Raw genomic sequence first — 22108 nt, 5'->3', positions numbered from 1 at the left:
AGTCTCCACACCAACAAATTTTCATTTTACCCCAATTTGAGTGTAAAAACTTCTAAATCAATTCTTTAAAAAAATCTATGACTTTTACCATACTGACATCAGGAGAAAAATTACTATAACAGTGTAGCAATTGATCTAAAACATCAAAGTAACTTAGACTACAAAATTATTTAAATATTGAAGACTCTTTCTTTGTACATGTTTTAGAACTGCCAGTGTGTAAAAAATTATAAGCTTCTTAATTCTACATGTTTATGCATACAAATTTCCAACTGTCAGTGTGAAATTGTTGGTGGTCATATCTGCACCATTTTAATTCAAACCCCAGGGTCCAGTTTTGAAAATAGCAGAATAATCCCTAAGGAAGTGAGCATTGACTTGCATGCTCATCACAATGGTTTCAAGCAATATAACCACAATGCATCTACACTGCAAAATCTTCAACATGTAATCTACAGACTAATAACCCACCATCACTGTTCCAACTGGATTTTGACATTTAAGTAAGACAAACTACCCTTGATCAATTATCAGTGTTTAGTTCAAAAGCAGACACATGGGTTGATTTTGATAAAATCTTGCTTAGACAATTGAGTTAATAAAACATAAATAGTTAAATCACTGCTGTTTAAACCTATGATAAATGTTCATGAATGACCATTCAGTTAGTTAAAGGTTAGAATACTTTGCTGCAAAAACTTCATGTATGCAATTGATTCTTATACTATTACAAATTTTATAGTACTGTCTCATGCCTTAGATTCTTTACTCTGTCCCACTGTTTTTTCACACATGCAATTATTTGTAGAACCAGGCTGACTGACTCTATTGGGAAAGATATAGTCTGTTCATCAATCCAATACATGCACAGGTCACATCATTTTGAATTTTCACAAGTGTTTTCCACAATTTCCTTTTTCAGTTTCAAAATCATCCTTTTGGTTTCCCTATTGGAAATTTAACAATGACGATCTTGGGCTTTGAGGGATTCCAGGTATTCTATGTATAGTTATTATGTCCTTATAGGTAAGGGACATGTCTCTTTTTTTTTGAATATTATCTAACGAGTTTTATTCTTACAGTCAGTGACCTTGAGCTTTGACCTCAAATCAGTAGGGTTCTACCTTACCCAGGGTGCAAGCCAGCCATAAATTTTAATAACTTTAAATTGTAGACAATGTGAATCAATGTATGGAAATCATTTTTCTTCTGTCAGTCACAGTGATCTTGAACTTTGACCTTTTGACCCTAAAATTAATAGGGTTACTTCTTAACCCAATTACAAGCCATCCACAGAGTCTTGTAACAATAGATGGCAGAAAACTCAGGTTACTGTGCAGAAACAAAATTGGTAACAGAAGCCTGGCTGGATGAACAATATCATAACATCATATGTTCCACTTGTTGTAGGAGTATAAAAATGAGAAATATTTGTTTTCATCAAAACCCATATTTCTGACATAGACCAGTCAAAATGAAACAAAAAAACCAGAAAAAATCAGTTAGTTATAAACCAATATCCACCTCCATCAATAAACCATGCCCTCTGGGGTGGATTCAAATTCGAGGACTATTGTGATCATCTACAAACCATCTCTTGCAGACCCAAGTCTGAAGTCACAACTTTCTATTAAAAAATGTAAGCACAGATGCAGCATGTTGCACTTGTGAAAATGCATGTATAAACATGAAGTCATGGACAGCCACAATAAATTAGTTTCTGTGGTTCTTTTTGCAAAACTACTATTGTAAAATCACTAGACCATAATACAATTTACTTACTTTGACATGTGGGTGGAGATGGAGACCACTGGCCAGTTCTGTCACAGCGAAGAATTGCCCTTCTGGGTATGTAGCCAAGTTTGCATTGGTACTCTATCACATCTCCATAATGATTAAGCTGTCGATTTGTTAGCAAAGTACCATTTGCTATCTCAGGTGGCTTTGGACAACTGACCCCTGCAAAAATAATTGATTCAAACATTATGCCATGCAGCAAATGCGGGGGAGATTATTTTATATTATTTATACCTTGATTCTTCTTTGTTCTGCTGATGAATGAATAAAGAATGTGCTATGGAAAAAATGATGATGTGAAGATCACTTCAACTACATTTACAGGAATATTCTTGATATTCCTCAACAATCTCTGAAAGGACAAAGGTGCAGAACTTTAGGTGTGACAAATAGACAGATGAATGTACTGACAAGGTCAACACTATGCCCCTACCACTGTTGTATACATACACTAAGGTGGAGGTGATGTCATATCAATTATTTCTTATTGCAATGATCAGCTTATTTTAAGCTGTACAGTTAAAATTGATTTCATTAAAGAATGCATCCTTATGAACAATGTTTTTTGATGAGTTTTTTAGTCTTCCTCATTGAAATATAAGCAGTGTTGCCTCTAGGTTTGTCTTTAAGTGTGTCAAGTGGCATGTGGACCCTCCTCTCGTTAGTTTTATATTAAGGCAGGCAAATGTACACATATTAAATGCGACATGAAATACATGTACCCAGAAAATAAGTAAATCTCCAGTGTGGATAAGCAATGAAGAATATCACAATATTAACAATATAAATTTTCTCAATTCAATTCCAAAAGAAATATCACCTGATATCCTCAAAAACTTGGTAAAAGTAGCTTTTGATAAATTTTAAATTGTTGCTCACTCATGAACTGCAAAGATAGTATTCCATGAAGCTTCAAGGGTCAACACTTAACACTGTAGCTGATCATTTATTTTTGGTTTCATCATGAAGAGTAGCATGTTACCAAAGTCATATATCCAAAATACAATGGGGAGTTGTATATACCAGACAATCTAAGGATGATATGGTAAGTTCTGACTTCTTGAACAGGTTCTTTTAAATTGAAGAATTTCCCAAAAGTTAAGATTTTCGGAGCATTTTTAAAATATCAATTAATTTTAACAAAAAAACAAACAATGCAATCAAAATCTTTTTTTGTGCTGCTAACTATGTTCATAGGTCAAAGATTATGTGCCAAGCAATCACAAACAAATCAAAGTTATGCCAAAATGAACTCCAGATGCATCCTTGCTACAGCTCAATATTATGCTTGGACAACCACAACATGCATAACAATCAAAGTGTAATGTGTTTTTAACTGGTGTGGAAGTCCATCAACTTCAGAACCCTGAAATCATACTTACTGACACAGGTGTGGTCTAGATAAAATGTATCTGTGTTCAATGTGCCACTTTCTGAGGTAGGGATGGTGTAGTTGGCAGTCCCGTCTGCAGTAAAGAGGGTGTAGCCATCTTTTGGACAGGTGCAGAAATAGCTGCCAAATTGCTCATTACACACCTCATCACAATATCCATTCTTCACATCACATTCCTTGATATCTACAAAAGCATACAAGATAATCCAGGTAAGTAAGAAATGAAACTTTCTGCATTCTACTCAGATACTAACTAGGTACTGTGACTGATAATTACTATGACTGGACTTACATGGTTATTACCTCAAGTGACAATCAAACAACAGTAACAGTGCTTTAAATTTAAAACTAAAACTTGTGAAGTTAAATCATATGATGCTGAAGGAAGCTGATTAAAAAGCTGAAAAATTCTGGCTCTCTGTCACTTTGTGTGCTACATGTCCATGTTCATAAACTGATTAGGATTCCACAAAGGTCATAAAGGTAATTAAAGCAACAAATACATTATATTGACTTTTTATTTCTATCTGGTAATGTTATACCACTAAAGACACATTTAAAAATTATAACTGTCCTATACATGTAAGGTAATTAAAGCATACAAATACATTATATTGACTTTTTATTTCTATCTGGTAATGTTATACCGCTAAAGACACATTTAAAAATTATAACTGCCCTATACATGTAAGGTAATTAAAGCATACAAATACATTATATTGACTTTTCATTTCTATCTGGTAATGTTATACCACTAAAGACACATTTAAAAATTATAACTGTCCTATACATGTAAGGTAATTAAAGCATACAAATACATTATATTGACTTTCTATTTCTATCTGATAATGTTATACTGCTAAAGACACATTTAAAAATTATAACTGTCCTATACATGTAAGGTAATTAAAGCATACAAATACATTATATTGACTTTTTATTTCTATCTGGTAATGTTATACCGCTAAAGACACATTTAAAAATTATAACTGCCCTATACATGTAAGGTAATTAAAGCATACAAATACATTATAATGACTTTTTATTTATATCTGGTAATGTTATACTGCTAAAGAGCATTTCAAAATTATAACTGTCCTATACATGTATTATTCTGAGAAACTAAACATTAAAATAGTACAACCAGAACTTCAAAGGTTTAAGTTGAATGGGATTAACAATTAAAGTCATTTTGGCCTTGTGTAAAGTATTGGTAATTGAGGTATTATCAGCAGTTTTTGCTTTAATTACAAATATGTTACCTATCAGACCATAAATATCAGACTCCAAACATTTTTTGTATACACTTTTCTCATTAGTGTTTAAAAATTTTAGTAGTCTTAATCTTGTGTGAAACTGAAAGACTCAGTAAACTAGAACAAAAACTATGGATTTTAACACCAAAAATGGTCAATGTTTACCTCACAGAACAGAAGTATACATCATAGCTAAAGCACATCATAATAAAAGCATGCATGAAAACAAAAGTATATGTTATGTTAAGCAGTGCTGAACACAGGAACATGGTGGCTAGTGGGATGGTCCAATATGGTATACTTAACAGGATTGTTCCTCCCATAAAGAGAGATTCTGATAGCTCAAGTAATCATCCAGTAGCCAATCATCATTCAAAGAATTGTTGTTGTTGCTGTTGTGAGATTAACACCAATTTTAAGCACATGACAGGTTATACAGGTCAGCCATTATATCTGGCAAAGAAAAAACCAACCCACAGGAAGCTATTGGCAGGCTTTCTCACATTTCTGCATTAGCCGAACCCAAGACTCAAAACTACATGGATAAAGGTGACAAGTCAGTGATCTGTACAGGTGACGGCCTTATACCACTCAGCTGCTCAGGGCCCCTCATGCAGAAAGAATCAACAAGAGTCCCTCAAAATGCCTGATATTCTAATAGCCAAAAAGAATTACTAGATATTCAAGACAAGGTCATCTCTTCGTCTTAACTGCTGACTGTGTTGAAACCATCTCTTACATTTCTCAGCAATAACAAGATTTTAAAATCTGCTGCTGTAGCCACATACTGGATGTTAATATCAGCACCATTTTCATTTTGAAACAACCAGACATAAAATTCCCATATGAACATGACCATCCATTCAGGAGAAGTAGTGTTAACAAGATTTTCAAAATGATCATCATAGTGAATGTCAGACTGGCATTCATATTCGATGTCTGAACAGCTCTATTTTAATTTAAGAGCAACTGACATCATAATAAGTCTTCTGGTTTCAATATGACTTTTTATTCAGAAAGAGAAGCAATAACAAGATGTGGATGAGGTATACCATCATGGTCATAATGAATATCAGATCAGCCTAGTTTTTTTAGGAACGACTAGATATCATAAGAAGTCTTTTAGTAAAATCCCAATGCTGATGTACCCATTAATTCAGGAGAAGCTGAGACATAAAAGATGTTCAAATGTGGTGCCCATATTGGATGTCCAAGCTGCACCAATTTCATTCAGGACCAACTAAAATAGGATATGAATGCAAAGTGTAAAGTTTCATGGCAATCCTCCAAGTAGTTCAAGGGGAGTAGCAATAAAAATAATGTACGCTAACAGACTGATAGGAGACAGACAACTGGTTATCTCAAAAGCTCTTCTGGTATATGACCTGTAGATCTAAAAACGACTTCAGGAAATGGTTGGTAAATCATTTTCTTCCTAACATTTTTTTCCTTATATTTTCAGAAATGCTAAATAATCTCCATGGAACCTGTACCTAGTAATTATTACCATTTGCTCTGAAAATGCAGTCAAATCTGTGGCACAGCAGCTATCCAAGGAAACCTTGCAAGTAAAGGAGAGGAGGGGAAAAAGCCCAATGTGGGCCTAAATTTCCATCAAACATGCAAAATTATATTGAGAGGGACCTCAGAATTAAGTTTTACTGGGGAACACAAAAATTCGTTCTGCACTATTTACTCAAGTCTGGTATAAATTCTCATTATTCTATAAGTCTTATACTGAAAATATCAGATATTGCTATTATACAATCAGTCTTATAATGAAATTATCAAATATTGCTATTATACAATCAGTCTTGTACTGAAATTATCAAATATTGGTATTATACGATCAGTCTTATACTGAAATTATCAAATATTGGTATTATACAATCAGTCTTAGAGTGAAATTATCAGACATTGCTATTATACAATCAGTCTTATACTGAAATTATCAGAGATTGCTATTATACAGTCAGTCTTATACTGAAATTATCAAATATTCTATTATACAATCAGTCTTATACTGAAATTATCAGATTTTGCTATTATACAATCAGTCTTGTACTGTAAGTATCAAATATTGGTATTATACAATCAGTCTTATACTGAAATTATCAAATATTGCTATTATACAATCAGTCTTATACTGACAAATTATCAGATACTGAAATTATCAGATATTGCTGTTATACAATCAGTCTTACATTTTTTCTGTTAATTTTCCTTTTGCAAAACAAATATGCAGTAAATTCATTATCCTATAGTTGGGTATTTTTAATCCATCAGACTATCAAAGATATTAAAAATTTGCTTAAATTTATTAAAGAATCTGATTTTAAAAATGCCAGTGTTTAAATGTTTATAAGGTGAAAGTGTTAAAATGTTTTATTCAATGGAAAAATGTTGTAACAATGCAACAGTTGATATTTAGTAAAGACATATTACAGGCAACATTTAAGTAGTTGGAGAAAAAAAGAACAGTAGGAGAAAGGTATCACAATGTCTTCTAGGTATTTCAAATGATTTTGATTGACTACATCATTTATCTTTGTCACATCAAGGCCAAACACTATTTTCCTATACCAGTAATATTGTGCTCCTACACTGAAGTCTGTTTGGCACATAGTCACATTTTACTTCTTGTTACGGGTCATGGGTTTTGATACAGCTGCACTCTCTTAACTGCATCTTCTCATCAGGTCAGACACTGTGAATTTTACATTGGACATAGCAAGTCACAGCACTCTCAATCCCAAAACTGTTAAAAATGTCCACTGTTGTCAAAGGCAGCCACTGCTACCCTCAATCCAAATCATTATATCTGTTTTCTGTTGTGTGAGAAAACTGAATACAGCAGACTTTTCCATCTTGAAACGCTCTTCAATCAAGGAACAACTACAGACTAAGACTGTTAAGAATTATACCTGGGCTGAACCTAAACTGAGAGAAATCAGATGTAGTGCCTAGTTTATACACACCACTGTCCACAGTTTATCTGTTATTGGTTACTTGTCTATGTCAAACCCAGAACAACAACTACTGCATAATGCTGCTCAAAGTATTTTCAACACACAAGCTAAAGCTTACCAAGACAAGTTTTTCTGTCAGTATCAAGATAATATCCATTGGGACAGGTGCAGTAATACAACCCATCTGTGTCATGGCAAGCAGCTGGTGACCTGCATCCATGGGTCCCCTCTCTACACTCATCTATATCTGTATAAATTAAAATGGATAACTTGAGACACCAATTTCATAATGTTACTGAACTCATTACAACCATTTTGAGCAATTATACAATTCAACATATTTCAAAATATTGAAGGATTCAATCCGTCTTTTGTTTCTAGAATTATAATTAATAAAACTACAAATGGTGACTGCCAATACATTAAATACTCTCACAAAAATTGAGACAGAAATAGCAAAAGATGAAATTTTATGTTTAATTAATCTCTAATATGGATTGGATAGTCTTCCAGTATAATGGAACATTTTTTTTTTAATAGTTAATGTGTGTGTGTATATCTTTTAAGTAGTTTTAACAATCTGAGTCATATCTTTTTGTTAATAATAAAATGATGCATCTTTTCAAAAACACGTCTAAAAACTCCTTTAACAAAAATAATAAAACTTATTAAACAATAGACTTAAATATTATTTTAGCTATTTTGTCCTCAACATTTGCTATAATCCAGATTAAAATAAGATTAAAAATGGTACAAAACGCCTTATGATACTGGTCCTAAAGTTAGGACATTGTTTTAAATGCAAAACGTACATGTATTTATATTGTTGGTGATGAGTGATTGTCTACTTCTGTGCAGTAAATTACTGTCCTCAATATTTAATTTTAAAAAAATGTCCACACCCTAATTATGTTGTCTATATTCATGTACTAGTTTCTTTTCATGGTAATACTTCTTGCTAACCTCTACATACCCATACACAATTGGTCACTATAAGATCCAATGAGAGTAAATATTGCTGTCATTTCTCCAATTCCACCACACTGAATTCCTACACTTTTAGCAAAAACATTATTAAACACCTTAACTTTTCTCATGAATTAGTTGCATTTTTCTTTTCCCATCATTTTAACCATCGTTTTGTCACCTATGAGGTACCTAAACAACTGATTCGTTATTATATGTACATTATTGGGATTTTCATTCAGAAACCTGTGACATTTTTAAACCAGTCTATTATAATTTTATTAGTGTACTTTTCTCACCACTGGTGTCTACATAGAAAACTCTTGTTCAAAGATTTTGACTTCCTATATTTCATCAATATAATGTGTAAACTTTAAAACAAAATCTGGAATAGTTGTGCAAAATTCAGAATGGTCTATTACATCTATCCCATGGACATTTGTAAAGAAAATGTCCTCAATTACACTATTACCACTAGCAACTCTGATTTTTTAAAATATATTTGGGATCAAAGCTAACAAACATTTGGACGGGGAGGTTTTGTCTGCCTCACTAACAACATCCATTGGATATACAGAACTTGTGGAAGTAACTCTGAATCACAAGGTAGGACAGAAGCTTACTTTGACAAAGAGGAACAGCATTCAAAGTCCGATTTTCTGTGCAGATGAAGGTGGTCATATTTGCCCTGTATCCAGAACCACACTGTAATGTTCTTGTGTCTCCCAGCTGAGGAAATGATGTAACAGTGAAGTTGCCATTCTTCACCCTTGGAAGTGGACAGTTCAGTTCTGGAACAATAAAATCGGTTGTTTATTGTTTTACATTGCTTTAGTCCAGCTTATCTATCATTATTAATATTTATCATCAGGTTTAAGATTTATTTCAGTAACAGACCTCAGTTTACATGCATCTTCAAATGGCAGAATCAAGTTTCCTATTTAAAACCATATGATATACTCTGTGATTCACAATTTACTCTCTATTCCATGACTTATACCATAGCATGAAGCAGTACCACAATAAGAGAGAAATTTTCACTTTTAACAACAATAGTGGAAATGGGGCTTACAACTGTCCATCAGAAAAAAAAACTTGTGGAATTTCCTAACTAAATGTTTTATTCCATAAGAAGTGCCTCAGCTTAATACACCCTGTTCACAGATAATGTGACTACCTTCGATCATGTAAAAATTTTGATTAAGCGATATTTTTCCCTACATGAAACCTTCAGGACATAATTTACTTCTAAATTAAAATCTTACTTACTGATACATGTGGGTGTAGCACTTGACCAATTTCCATTTGGTCCACACAAAAGAATGGAGGAACCCTGGATCTGGTAGCCAGCATTACATACATAGTCAATAATGGTCCCAACAGTAGTGCCATCTCCCTTCCTTAGAGTACCAGTACCACTGGCAATGTTAAGTGCCCTTGCTGTGCACTTGGCAGCTGCAGGTAGCAATTATTCATATGAAATAATGTGATTAATTCCATGATAAATATCTGGCTCTAAGCAGAAGGCAAATAAATGGGTATTGTGAACGTATGTGTATACGGACGAAATTGACATGAGGTATGACACATGGCTGTACTCACATGATGACTTACAATCAATGTCAAGTCATGGTTTAGTGTTTTTGTCAAGTCGATGCAAAACTCTTAATATCTGAGAAAGCAAGGAGCATGATATGATTTGCTTATGATCAGACACAATGATAGTAACTGAACAAAAATATTTTATCATTTATGGCAAACACTGTTAGGTATATATATATATATATATAGCTAAATGTAAAATGTTAACCTAAGACAGCAACATGTGAAATGAGGGTCACAATGATGTTCTTTTTGCTGTAAGGATATGGTACATAGAGATGCATACAATCATCTGCTTTGATCATTCTAGCATTTACAGAGCTCCATTAAAAAATTCTTATTATCACTAATGTTTCCTTTATTTCATCTGACCATCAGATTATGAAATCAATATTATTAAGTTTAAATCATGAACAATGTGCTTTTCTGGACTGCATCTGACTTTGTGCTTAATATTTTAACACATCAAAAAACATACACAGACAGTCAATTATACAGATATGACTTAAGTTTTTAAAACTGAACAGTGATCTTTTTCTCCACAGCAAAAAGAAAACTTGTAAATCATGGAAAGAAAGGTAAAATTACATTTTGCCATCAGTTTTGTAATGATTGTTGGTATTTAATGTTGTACTTACCAACACATATTGGGGCAGTTTCCCATCCCCCATCCTGACATGTAATCTGGGATTTATTCTGGAATGAGTAACCAGGGTAGCAAGAGTAGTTAGCTTTGGATTGGAAAGTTACGCCATCGATTCCTAAGATGTAACCAAATTGAACAGCTGGCGGCTCTCCACAATAGTATGCTGTAACCAAAAGAAAACAACAGAAAATAAAAATAAGAATACATGAAAGGTAATCTCACTAAGATATGTAAAACAAAAGAAATTATAAAAAGAAATTGAAATCATAACTTCAATATCCAAGGATCCGAGTTAATCATTGGGAGTGAGCAGTAGTTCATTTCAGCAAGTTTTAATGAATTTAAGAGTCAGTCTGATGGATGTTAAACAACTGTTTAAGCAATTATGTGTGTTCAAATCAACTGTGTTTGAGGACACAAGATTGCTTTGTATTTTCAATTATTCTTACTTCTTTATAGTCTTCTAATACAGTTGTTTTTATTACATGATACACTTGACATACACCATTGGATGTTGTTTTTATTACATGATACACTTGACATGCACCATTGGATGTTGTTTTTATTACATGATACACTTGACATGCACCATTGGATGTTGTTTTTATTAATTATACACTTGACATGCACCATTGGATGTTGTTTCAAAATGCTCAGCAAGACTAACAAAGAAAATAAGATTTCATACAAGCTGGAATAAGGAATTTTGTTAGCATAATAAAGCTGGTAAATATTTTACTGTTTTCTTCTTACAGAAAGAATACTGAGATACAGGATAAGTAACATGCCCTGAGTAAAAAAAATGTATGGCTGCTATAAATATCTGTAAGAATGTCTGTAATACTTAAAAGATACAAAGGAAATAATAAACATAGAAATGAGAGAATAAGTCAGTTGAAAAACTAAAACTCATATTTATGTGAAGTATAATGAAGCAAGCACTAGTTTCCCATAAATATCAAATTTTGGTTACTACAAAATACAGAAAGCAGTCTGATGATGAAAGTTTTCTATGTCTTGTATCTGTCGAGCAAACCAATTATGTTCCGGTGGTTAATTTTACTGTTTTACATTACACCACTCCCTCAATAACTAGAACCCTGATAACTTGCGAACCCGCTCATAAAGCAGGATCAGGCATGGATCCCATTTTTTTAAACCAGAAAATACAACAACAAAAAACTAATTACTATTTCTTAAAACTTGAAGAAAATTGAGAACAAAATTGGTAACTGAAATGCTGATATATCGCTTGTTTTATAGTCAAAAACGGTAGATAGAACCTCAAAATTTTAATCAACATTTTGAAATTATCAGTTTTTAATAAGACATCATATAAGTGGTTACATTTTCTTTCCAAAAGACATTCTTAGTACACCATGATCAAAAATATTCAAGCAGATTTTGATCAATGAAAATGTCACTTATGCCTAGTGTAGGAAGTACATTAATACTTAAATACCAATTAAATAGGGGCCTCAAGTGGCCGAGTGGTCTAACGTGCTCTCCTTTATGGATCACTGACATGTCACCTCTGCCTGCATGGGTTCGAGTCTCGGATTCAGTCAATATGGGTATGTGAGAAAGCTTGCCAGCAGCTTCTCGTATGACGGTGGTTCTTCCCGGGGTTTTTCCAGGTCCTTCCTCCACCATTAATACTGGTTGCCATGTATAGCCTAGCGTGTGCTGAAAAATGGCATTAAAATCTACTACAACAACAGCAACCAATTAAATAAGTTTTGTTAAGTGAAATTTGTGTTTTAATTCTATCTTTTAGTTCCTTTCAATTGTAATCATCATAAATGCAATGTGTATTTAAACGTAAAATGTATCAATCTACTATAACAGCTATGTCTGCAAGCATTTCTCGGAGAACCTAATTAAGTTCCGACTGTATTTTGATAACTGATTTGCAGAAGTATTTTTTTGTTGTAGTGTTGCATTGAATTAAAAGCTGGCCTCCTTTGTATTATCACGTTAATTATGTCTTCTATAAGTTAAACGGCATGCAAATCTTACAACCTTAAAATCTAGTAACTATGTAGGTTGAACTAACTTCAAGGATTAATCGAACACTGTTAAAAATATTGTTGTGTATATAACATAAACTGCCTAAAATTAACTGATTCATTCATAACTGTGATCAAAGATAGCAAGGCAACCAAGCTAAAAGAATGCTTCGTAAAGGAGCTTGGTTTCACAGATACTGACCATTGTGGGCAAGCGAGTTTCAGAGAATACCGGAACTGGCACTAACATATATCCTCAAGGATGATAAGAAGTTTCACTATTATTTCCAATGAAATCATGACATCAATAATTTCCTTATTGAACAAATAATAAATTGAGTTTTGACATAGACGATTGTTTAATGAAACAAATGTCGCTTGCTTTTGAAAATAAAGGAATCTTGTTTGTGTTGTATCAACAATTATTCTAGTTCCCTACTATCAGACTCCTGATTTGGCTTGATGCTATAAAATACAACTTTGGGAACTAATCAACAAAACGAAAAGCAGTGACGTAATACACAGATAGTTTCACGTACATGTGATGCTTGTTGAAACCAGTTGGAAAGATCTTTCACATGTTGGACATTTTAAAACTAAATGTTATTTATACCGAATAACAAACAACTACATTAGGAAAAGTGTGTTATTAACAATTATTATTGATGTGATTGTAAGATGAGGATTTAGTCATTACACAACCCAGTTCCCTAACTCCCTCTTCACAGTTTTCTCAATGTTTAAGCAGATTTTACAATTTTTTGCAGGTCCATCAATAACTTGCACCCTTCCTTATAGTGTGGTCAATGTTTGTGGACCCCACTGTGCATGAATTATTGAGGAAGAGGTGTATATATCCATGTGAAGTCAATAAGGACTCACGTCGACAGTTGGGAACTTGATGCCGGTCAAATATGCCTTTATAGAGACATTTCAGTCTAACAGTTGCCTGAGCAGGTAAGGATTCCTGGTAGAACCTGTATCCAGTTGTACACATCACATCAACTTCATCTTTGTACCGGTGGGATGACCCTGCTGGGTAGTTAGTGGCAACAGGTATGACTGATGTGCCATTGCTGAATTGTGGGTCAGGACAATCTTTAAAAGACAAACATATAACCCTATTAATGCATTTAAAATCATTAAAATTCAAAGACTTTTTATTCATTAAAATGTAAATTAATTTTTTCCAAATTGGTAATTTATACACATGAATGATACTGATGCCACTCTTTATTTATTTGGCAGATGATTTGGTATGCATCATACTGTAGCAAAGCTGATGACTGTTACACTTAACCTAAACTGAAAACTTGTTAAGTCTGACAAAAGTGAGCAACAAAATAAAATAATGCCACCATTTACAAAAATATGAGCCTCAATCATTCAAAGTGCAGTGTATTTTATGCACTGTCTAAATAGTCTTAATTTGTTTCTCAGAAAAACATGAGATGAAAGATTGTACTCATGCAAAATTTGAAACTATGCAAAATTAACCAGGAAGAATGTCAACAATGTCCTTTAATTTATAGGACCACCATGAGAGTCAATGTAGATTCTTTTCATTCAGTCGAGTGCCAAATTCTTCTCTTGTCCCTACCTTGAGAATAAAAGGCCCTGAATCCCTTTTTGTTGGTAATTGGATTTGTTATAAACTTGATGAGAACTTTTCCATTGCTGGAGACAAATTTCCGATGCTGTAGATCACTGGTCCTAAACCCTTTGGGAGGATGTTCTGCTACACCACTGACTTCATTTGTTGCATTGGTAAATACCTATAAAAAAATCACATTTTGTCCATGATTTAAGTTTCATCTTTCAAATCACTCTAAAGACTTGTTCAGCCAGATGTTTTGGATCTTATTTATGCATTAAGAACATCTGTGTAAAGTTTGATTTGGACCTACTGGTGCAAATCTGTGTGTGTGTGTGTGTGTGTGTGTGTGTGTGCGTGTATGCATGTGTGTGCATGTGTCTTGGATTTTTAATGATGCTTAAACAATTTTTCAGTCATATCGCTATGTTGTCAGTGAGGCAGTTTATAGTGATGTCTAGTACTGGGTTTCATGCCAAAGACATGCAGCATGATGTCCCACCCAGTCGCATTATCCTGACACCAAGCCAACCAGTCTTTATACCACTAACCACTTAATGCTGAGTACTTAGCGAGGCAGCTGCTAGTACCATTTATATAAGTCTTTGGTATGACTCAGTCAGAGTTCAAACCTGCGACCCACCATGTACATCCAAGGCAGACACTCTTACCACTAGGCCACCAGAGCAGTGTGAAACTGGAAGTATTATCCAGGTTGAAAAAAACTCTGGGATATTAGTAAGACTGATATAAAGTAAAATAAACACAGAGAACACAAAACAACAGAACAGCATTAAAGCCCTTGTAATCAATTTGACTGGTTAGGAATGCATTGCAAACTTCAAAAAACAACTGACTAGCACCTATAAGAGATAGGAAGCACTTGGCAGAAATGTCATCGTATTATTCTCTTCTTCAGCACCATTTGCAGAGGTCAAGACCATAAATGTAAAGATATCAAAATGTAACAAAGCCAACAAAATTCTATATGCACTAATTCTAAAAGAAAAAGTTGAAAATAATTATACAATTCCTTAATGCCAGTGTAACCTCCCATCATGGAAAAATATAGAATGTAATATCCATGTAATTTCTCTAACTGCTCAAAATAAAACAATTCAAATGATGCTATTACTAACTAAACAGACAACATGAAAATCTAATAGGACTCCTCCAGGTAAGATTGGACCTACCTGTAAAATATCCACATCATCTTCAATTTCAGCTCCATCTTCAAAGTAAACAAGGATTGGCAACTCTGGTGTAGTCTGAATGGTCCAGGTACAGGTCTGGCCATTTGCATAATTCACCATTCCATATCCAGGGGAAAAGAACACCCCATAATTGTCTGTCATTTGTATATTGCAACCTGTGCAAAGAAATGTTAACTGCAGTTTAGCACCATATTTGAGATGAGCTATTCCATTTTTTCTTGAAACTAATCTCCTTCAGAGATGATACCTGCAGCATCAGATAAGCTGTAATCTAGTTATCAGAATAAATGATTCTGAGTGATGTTCCATTATTTTGTGCTTTTCATTTGGTGCATTTTCAATCGAACAGCCAAAAAAAAAGATGCAGTGTAACCTAATACTGTAAATCCACATTACTCTAATGAGGGCTGAATAACCTAGGACCTCCATCATCTTAATGTCATGGTACATGATGTCCCACCCAGTCACATTATCCTGACACCAGGCCAACTAGTCCTAACACCAACCTCTTACTGAGGAGTACTTAGTGTGGCAGCTGTTAGTACCATTTTTATAAGTCCTTGGTATGACTTGGCTAGGGTTCAAACCTGGGACCTCCCACATCTTAACAGATGCTCTAACCACTACAGCAGAGCAGTCTGCAACTGGAAGTAACATCCAGGTTGGCAATAACTCTTATCTTATCATCTTAATGTCACTATGATAGACTATCACCATGACCAGTTTCTATAAATCTGATTAAAGAGCAACTTAAAATGTCTTTATTTTAACTATGTAAAATTTAAAAATCCTACATTAATATAGCATGTGCAGAAACTATTTAAAATTATTTCACATCTCCAAGTCTTGAGAATGCATTAACTGCTGAATATGCTTCCTTTCCCAATCCACCAACCGCCTTGCAAAGCTGTAAGAGCATGAAGACACGGTCAAATTTAGCTAGTTTTACCTGTGGTGAGTAGTACCCTCCACTGTACCTCATGTGTGAGTAGTACCCTCCATTGCACCTCATGTGCGAGTAGTACCCTCCACTGTACCTCATGTGTGAGTAGTGCCCTCCATTGTACCATGGTGAGTAGTACCCTCCATTGCACCTCATGTGTGAGTAGTACCCTCCATTGTACCTCATGTGTGAGTAGTACCCTCCATTGTACCTCGTTACAAGAATTCCACAAAATGATGAGTCTTGCCTGCTCTGGCATAGCATAATTCAACAGGAGTTCTTCAGAGTGACTAACACTTTATAAGCCAAAAAGAATTTCCAGGAATTCAAGACAAGACCATTTCTTCCTTTTAACTGCTGAGTATCAAAACCATCTTAAACATTCTTCAGCGATAAAAATATTTTCAAATTAGCTGCTGTCATAGTGGTGGCCATATTGGATGCCAGATTGGAACCATACTCATTTAGGATTATCAGGACCTCATAAGTTTTGTGCTGGAAATCACATGTTGATATGAGTTTTCATTTTGAAGGAGTAACAATAACAAGTTTTTCAAGATGGCTGCCATGGTGTTCATATTGGATATCATCAGATTAGCATCATTTCCTTTAAGACCATCTAGACATCATGACAAATCTTATGGCGAAAGCACAATGTCAATATGGCCAGCCATCTTGAAGCAGTGGTAACAAGACTTTCAAGATGGCCATTGTGACTGTAATAGTGAAAATCAGATCAGACCAATTTTCAATTATGACCAACTAGACATCATAAAAGGTCTTTTCGTGGAAACTTCATGCTGATATAATCATTTATTCAAAAGAAGTAGTGATAGCATTATTTTCAAGCTGGCTATTGTGGCAGCCATACTGGATGTCAGATACGCACCATTTTCATTTGGTACCACCACTGTAAATGGAGGATTTGTCAAAGTATTTTTTTAAAATAGCTGCCCTATTGGATGTTCAAGCAGCACCTTTTCATTAGGACCCACTAGACATAACAAGGCATCTTCTGGTGAACCCCATGGCAAGATTACTTTTTGTTCAGGAGAAGCAGTGATTACAAGATTTTCAAGATGGTCACTATGAATGCCCATATTGGTCATCAGATCTGCATAATTTAATTTAGGACAACCTAGATACCATAAGAAGTTATTTATTGAAAACACTATGTTGATATGACCAAAACAGGATGTCAAATTACCACCATTTCCAATGAGGACCAACTAGACATCATCCAAAGTCATGAAAACTACAAGACTTCTTGTTCAAGAGAAGTACGAGAAACAAGATTATCAAGATGACTGCTATGACGGACATACTGGACATCTGCTATGACGGACATACTGGATATCTGCTATGACGGACATACTGGATATCTGAGCAGTACTATTTTCATTTAGTACCAACTACATTCACCATGGGATGAATGTTTGTGTGTATGTGTGCAAAGTTTCATGGAAAACCTCCAAGTTGTTTAGGAGGAGTATGCAATAACAAATTTATACTGAAACAAACATAATATAGATTATGGACCTATATCCTCTCCTTGTCTTGGACCAAAAAAGCTAAAAATGTTGCATAGTCACCAAGAAAAGCAAATAATATTCTTAATATAAATTAACCATTCAAATTTGTTGAGTGTATTTGGAAAATTGTCCAACAAACTGAACTAAATGCAAATATGTAACATAATCAGTGAAGCTTGAAAAGTAGGTCATTGTGATCTATTTTTGCCCAAAGTGGATAAAACCCTCAAAGCTGAACACAAAGCCATCATGTTTTATGACTATGCGTGCAACAGTGTCACTGAAACTAAACAAACTGCAAATACGTGACATAATCACTTGATCATAAAAACACTATAATGTACCGTTGCCCAAGGTGAATAGTTTAGTCATAGATGAGCACACCCATCAAGTGCCAGAGAACTAAATGAAAAACCTTGACACTGATACCTACAACAAAACACTATCAGAAAAGTGATTCCTATTTCTGCCATGTGTGCAGTTGATTCTGGTCTCTAATAACATACAATATTCTTTTTCTTTTTATGTCTCTTTTGTGCATATTACTTATTATTTTTTTAAATCCTAATTTGTATTCTAATGACTTTCAATCTTGGAGAAGTAATGTTAAGATTTTTAAAATTGCCAATATGGAGCTATATGCGTGTCATTACAGCAAATTTTTTATTTAAGACCAATTAGATGTCTTAATAAGTTTTCAGTGAAAACCCCTTGCAATTATGAGTATCGTTCAAGAGCTGCAATAACAAGATGTTTAAGATGGTTAAATTAGTGGCCATACTGGATGTCAGACCAGTACCATTTTCACTTAGAAACAAATAGTGGCCATATTAGATGTCAAACCAGTAGCATTTTCACTTTGAAAAAACTAGATATCACAAGAAGTCTCTAGTTTAAAAAAATCATGCTAATATAACAATCCATATATGTTGAGTAGTATCTACAAGATTTTCAAGGTTGCCTAGTGATAACTAGATATATGTCTAGCCAGTGACATTTTCATTTAGGTCCAACTAGACATTATCAGTGCACATCTCCTAAATAACTAACACCCAATGACTTGCAAACCCACTTAAAATGTGGGGTCAGGAATGGTTCCCATGTCTTGAATGTGACAAAAATCATGATCAGAACCAGTGCTTGAAACCCAGATATATTGCTTGTTTTTCCATTGACAATGGCAGTCAGTGTCCAGAAATTTAAAATCAAAATTATGGAATTCATAATTTTAATAAAAAATCACATATTCTGTTAGATTTTCTAGGAACAAATATTGTCTCAATAAATAACTGTGGTAAAAGAGAGGTCACTGAAAAGTGCTGCTAAATGCTAACAGGTAGTAATACTGTAAGAAGTAAACAGAAATTAAGCGGTTAAGTCAGGTGAAATTAGTTTTTTTCTTCTTTTTTATAATTTTGTTTTAATGTAATCAGTATAATTGTGGCATCTTTTCTTTTATTCAAATGTAGAGTTAATCATCCATCAACTCGATACCCCAAAACACTTCTCTGGGACTCTAAGTACTGGATATGTTTTGATCTACACTTTAGGAAAGTGTTTGTTGCATTTATCATTCTATTAAAATAGATCTGCTTTGGTTTATCACATTACATTTTTTGTATCAAATCAAGCAAGGGAGGTAAAATGAAAAAAGTTCAAAGGCATAAAAGTTCTACCTGCATTAGCTCCTGTGGTCACTATATTGTTTCAAAATAAATTTATTTGATTTGAACATATTAACATTGTTTCCAAAATTAATATTAAATCATGTATATTATATTGAGAACTTATCCTAATCATTTACACATGTGATCATAAATATAAGAAAACCAGGTGAAAGTTGTACTTGGTGAATAAAAAGCTTAGAATCATAGATAAAGCTCATAATGGAGAAGTGAGATTGAAAGCTTGTAATGGACTTGTACTTGGAGAGCCAACACTCTGAGGTTAGCTCAAGAATGGGCAGAAATTTCAGAATTACTCACTTCATGTTAATTCTGATGATGCAGTTAGATGGAAATGGGCATAGACTGCAAATGATATGGGATCAGATTATGTTGGGTACACCTGGTTTACACAGTACTGTCAACAAGGTGTTCCAGTCTCTTAAAGTTGAGGTAGAGAAAATAGCGAAAACTATCGTTTACGATTATAAATTTATTGCAATCCATGTATGGTTTTGGTAATGCCAGTGCTGTCATGGAATAAAACAGAATTTTTTGATGGGAGAGATATGCTCAGCAAATCAGGAGGCAGCATGCAATTATCCCAACCAACTCCAATAGATACTCACCCACACAGGATATCTAGAAGACCAAGATTACAACTGTGATGAGGCTGTTCTCAGTTACTGAATAATGTTAGACAAAACTCTGGTTACCAAGGATGACATGCATAAGGAGGAGAACTTCAAGCAAAGCAAAGAAATAATAATAATTTTGTTTTGTGTGAACAAAACTAGCATTCACAAAATGAAGTTATTATATATTGGCAAATAAATATCTCCACATTGTTTTTATCATATGAGCCTTCCATTTATATTGAGAAATACAGGAAATCTTTGAAAGACCACAACTGTTCTATAAATATGGAGTGGTTTTGCAAGACATTTGTCTTGGCTGTCATAAAACCACTTGTGTTCTAGAGAGGACAATGCTCTACTGCTAGTAGATACCTGTCAGTCCACCCACCTGCTGCTCATTCATGCATAAGAGTGACAGAAACATCAAAGTGGAATGTCTCCTTAAAAATACATTTTTTAATCCAGGCACAAAATTAGGGAATAATCAGTGCTTTTAAGCAGAATTACATCAACTGTTAATACAGTCTGAATCATGACTCTATGGTCTTAAACAAAGGAACAGAGATGAGTGAAAACCAACAAATATTGTAACAATCAATAAATAATTTATTTCCCTAGAATACAATGTAAAAAATGTAAAACGAACTTATGGTATTGTGAATTAAATCCCAAATAATCCTAGAATTTTCAACACAAGTCCTAATATTTAAAGTTCTAAATGAAATTTAGTGATATTCCAATATATATCCAACACTGGAAGTGTTGATGTGCCTGTGGTGGCATGTGTTGTAGTGATATGCCAAGTCCTTTGTTGAATCTCAATAATACAATCCAATATTATATCCTTATTTGAATTTCACTGTGAATCCATGTCTCTCTATCTCCAAGAATGTTATTTTTGAGTACTTTGTATTTCCAGGGAAGAATTACTTGAATTAAATAATTTGAATAAATAAATTCCAGCCAAAATAAAATAATGGACATAACAGTAATACAATTGATTCTGCTCAGATCTTAAAGCATGAATGAATAATTTTTAGAAAAATAAGATTATAAAGTACTCTGCTTTACCTCAGGTCACAATTAACATTTTCTAAAAATAACATATTACTACAAGAGAATTTCATTCTGGAAGTGATCAAATATTTACAAGATAAAATCTTGGTTATAATTAGAAGGTCTGTTTCTAAATTATAATATAGAATGTAGTAAACAGCAGGTGAACCCCATTTTCATGGGCAATTTCCAATGTTATGGATTCAGCATGAGATAAACATGTTTTTTACAAAACCAACATCAATGATTCAGGTCAGCTAGAAAATTAACTTGATTTTATACAAGTCCAAAATACAGTTATCCATAGCATTATAATGAAATATAAAAATACTAACAAACAATGCAAATTAAATATATATAACAACAGCCAATGCTGAACAGTGGAGAATGTTACCACCTTTCTCAAGAGTATTTAGTCTGAACTTTATTCTTGGGTGGTCAAGCATAGACAGTGGTCACTCAAAAAATAATATAGGTTTGCTAAAGTTGGAGCCATGGTGCTTCATTTGACATAAAGCAAGTCTGTGATGGAGACAGTAATGATGAAAGTGACTTTGAAGGCTACAGTGAAATGGATGTTATTGATGCAGAGGCTGTTTGAGACAAATTTTTCAAGACCCATGGTACTACTTGTGACAATGTTAAGGGGTGAGTGTGTGTTGACATTATGTCCGTCCCACCAATGATATTATATTTGTCAAATCAGGAAAAATTAAGGTTATGTACAAATATATTTAAATTTGAAAAGGAAAGAAAATACAGCTTTCAAGTAATTCAAGTAATAAAAATTTACAAAAGACCTATGGATGAAGTACATAGTCTTCATCTC

At 33.8% G+C, this 22108-nt stretch overlaps 1 protein-coding gene across 1 annotated transcript in view; it reads right to left on the bottom strand.

Annotated features, from left to right (window-relative positions):
* LOC149802750 (uncharacterized) overlaps nucleotides 1–22108 on the bottom strand; it is a 248263-nt gene that overhangs the window by 152580 nt on the left and 73575 nt on the right. Inside the window, exons 11-19 of the mRNA XM_089953826.1 lie at nucleotides 15426–15601; nucleotides 14239–14413; nucleotides 13521–13736; nucleotides 10622–10792; nucleotides 9651–9836; nucleotides 9005–9172; nucleotides 7534–7662; nucleotides 3180–3374; nucleotides 1783–1959 (exon numbers count right to left, since the gene is read on the bottom strand). Of these exons, the coding sequence (XP_089809952.1) occupies nucleotides 1783–1959; nucleotides 3180–3374; nucleotides 7534–7662; nucleotides 9005–9172; nucleotides 9651–9836; nucleotides 10622–10792; nucleotides 13521–13736; nucleotides 14239–14413; nucleotides 15426–15601 (1593 nt within the window). The remainder of the gene's footprint in view (nucleotides 1–1782; nucleotides 1960–3179; nucleotides 3375–7533; nucleotides 7663–9004; nucleotides 9173–9650; nucleotides 9837–10621; nucleotides 10793–13520; nucleotides 13737–14238; nucleotides 14414–15425; nucleotides 15602–22108) is intronic.

The sequence above is a fragment of the Sinohyriopsis cumingii genome, chromosome 3 (assembly GCF_028554795.1).
Source record: "Sinohyriopsis cumingii isolate HCF-2022 chromosome 3, ASM2855479v2, whole genome shotgun sequence".
Lineage (NCBI taxonomy): Eukaryota > Metazoa > Mollusca > Bivalvia > Unionida > Unionidae > Sinohyriopsis > Sinohyriopsis cumingii.
This window is presented reverse-complemented; position numbering and strand designations above follow the sequence as displayed.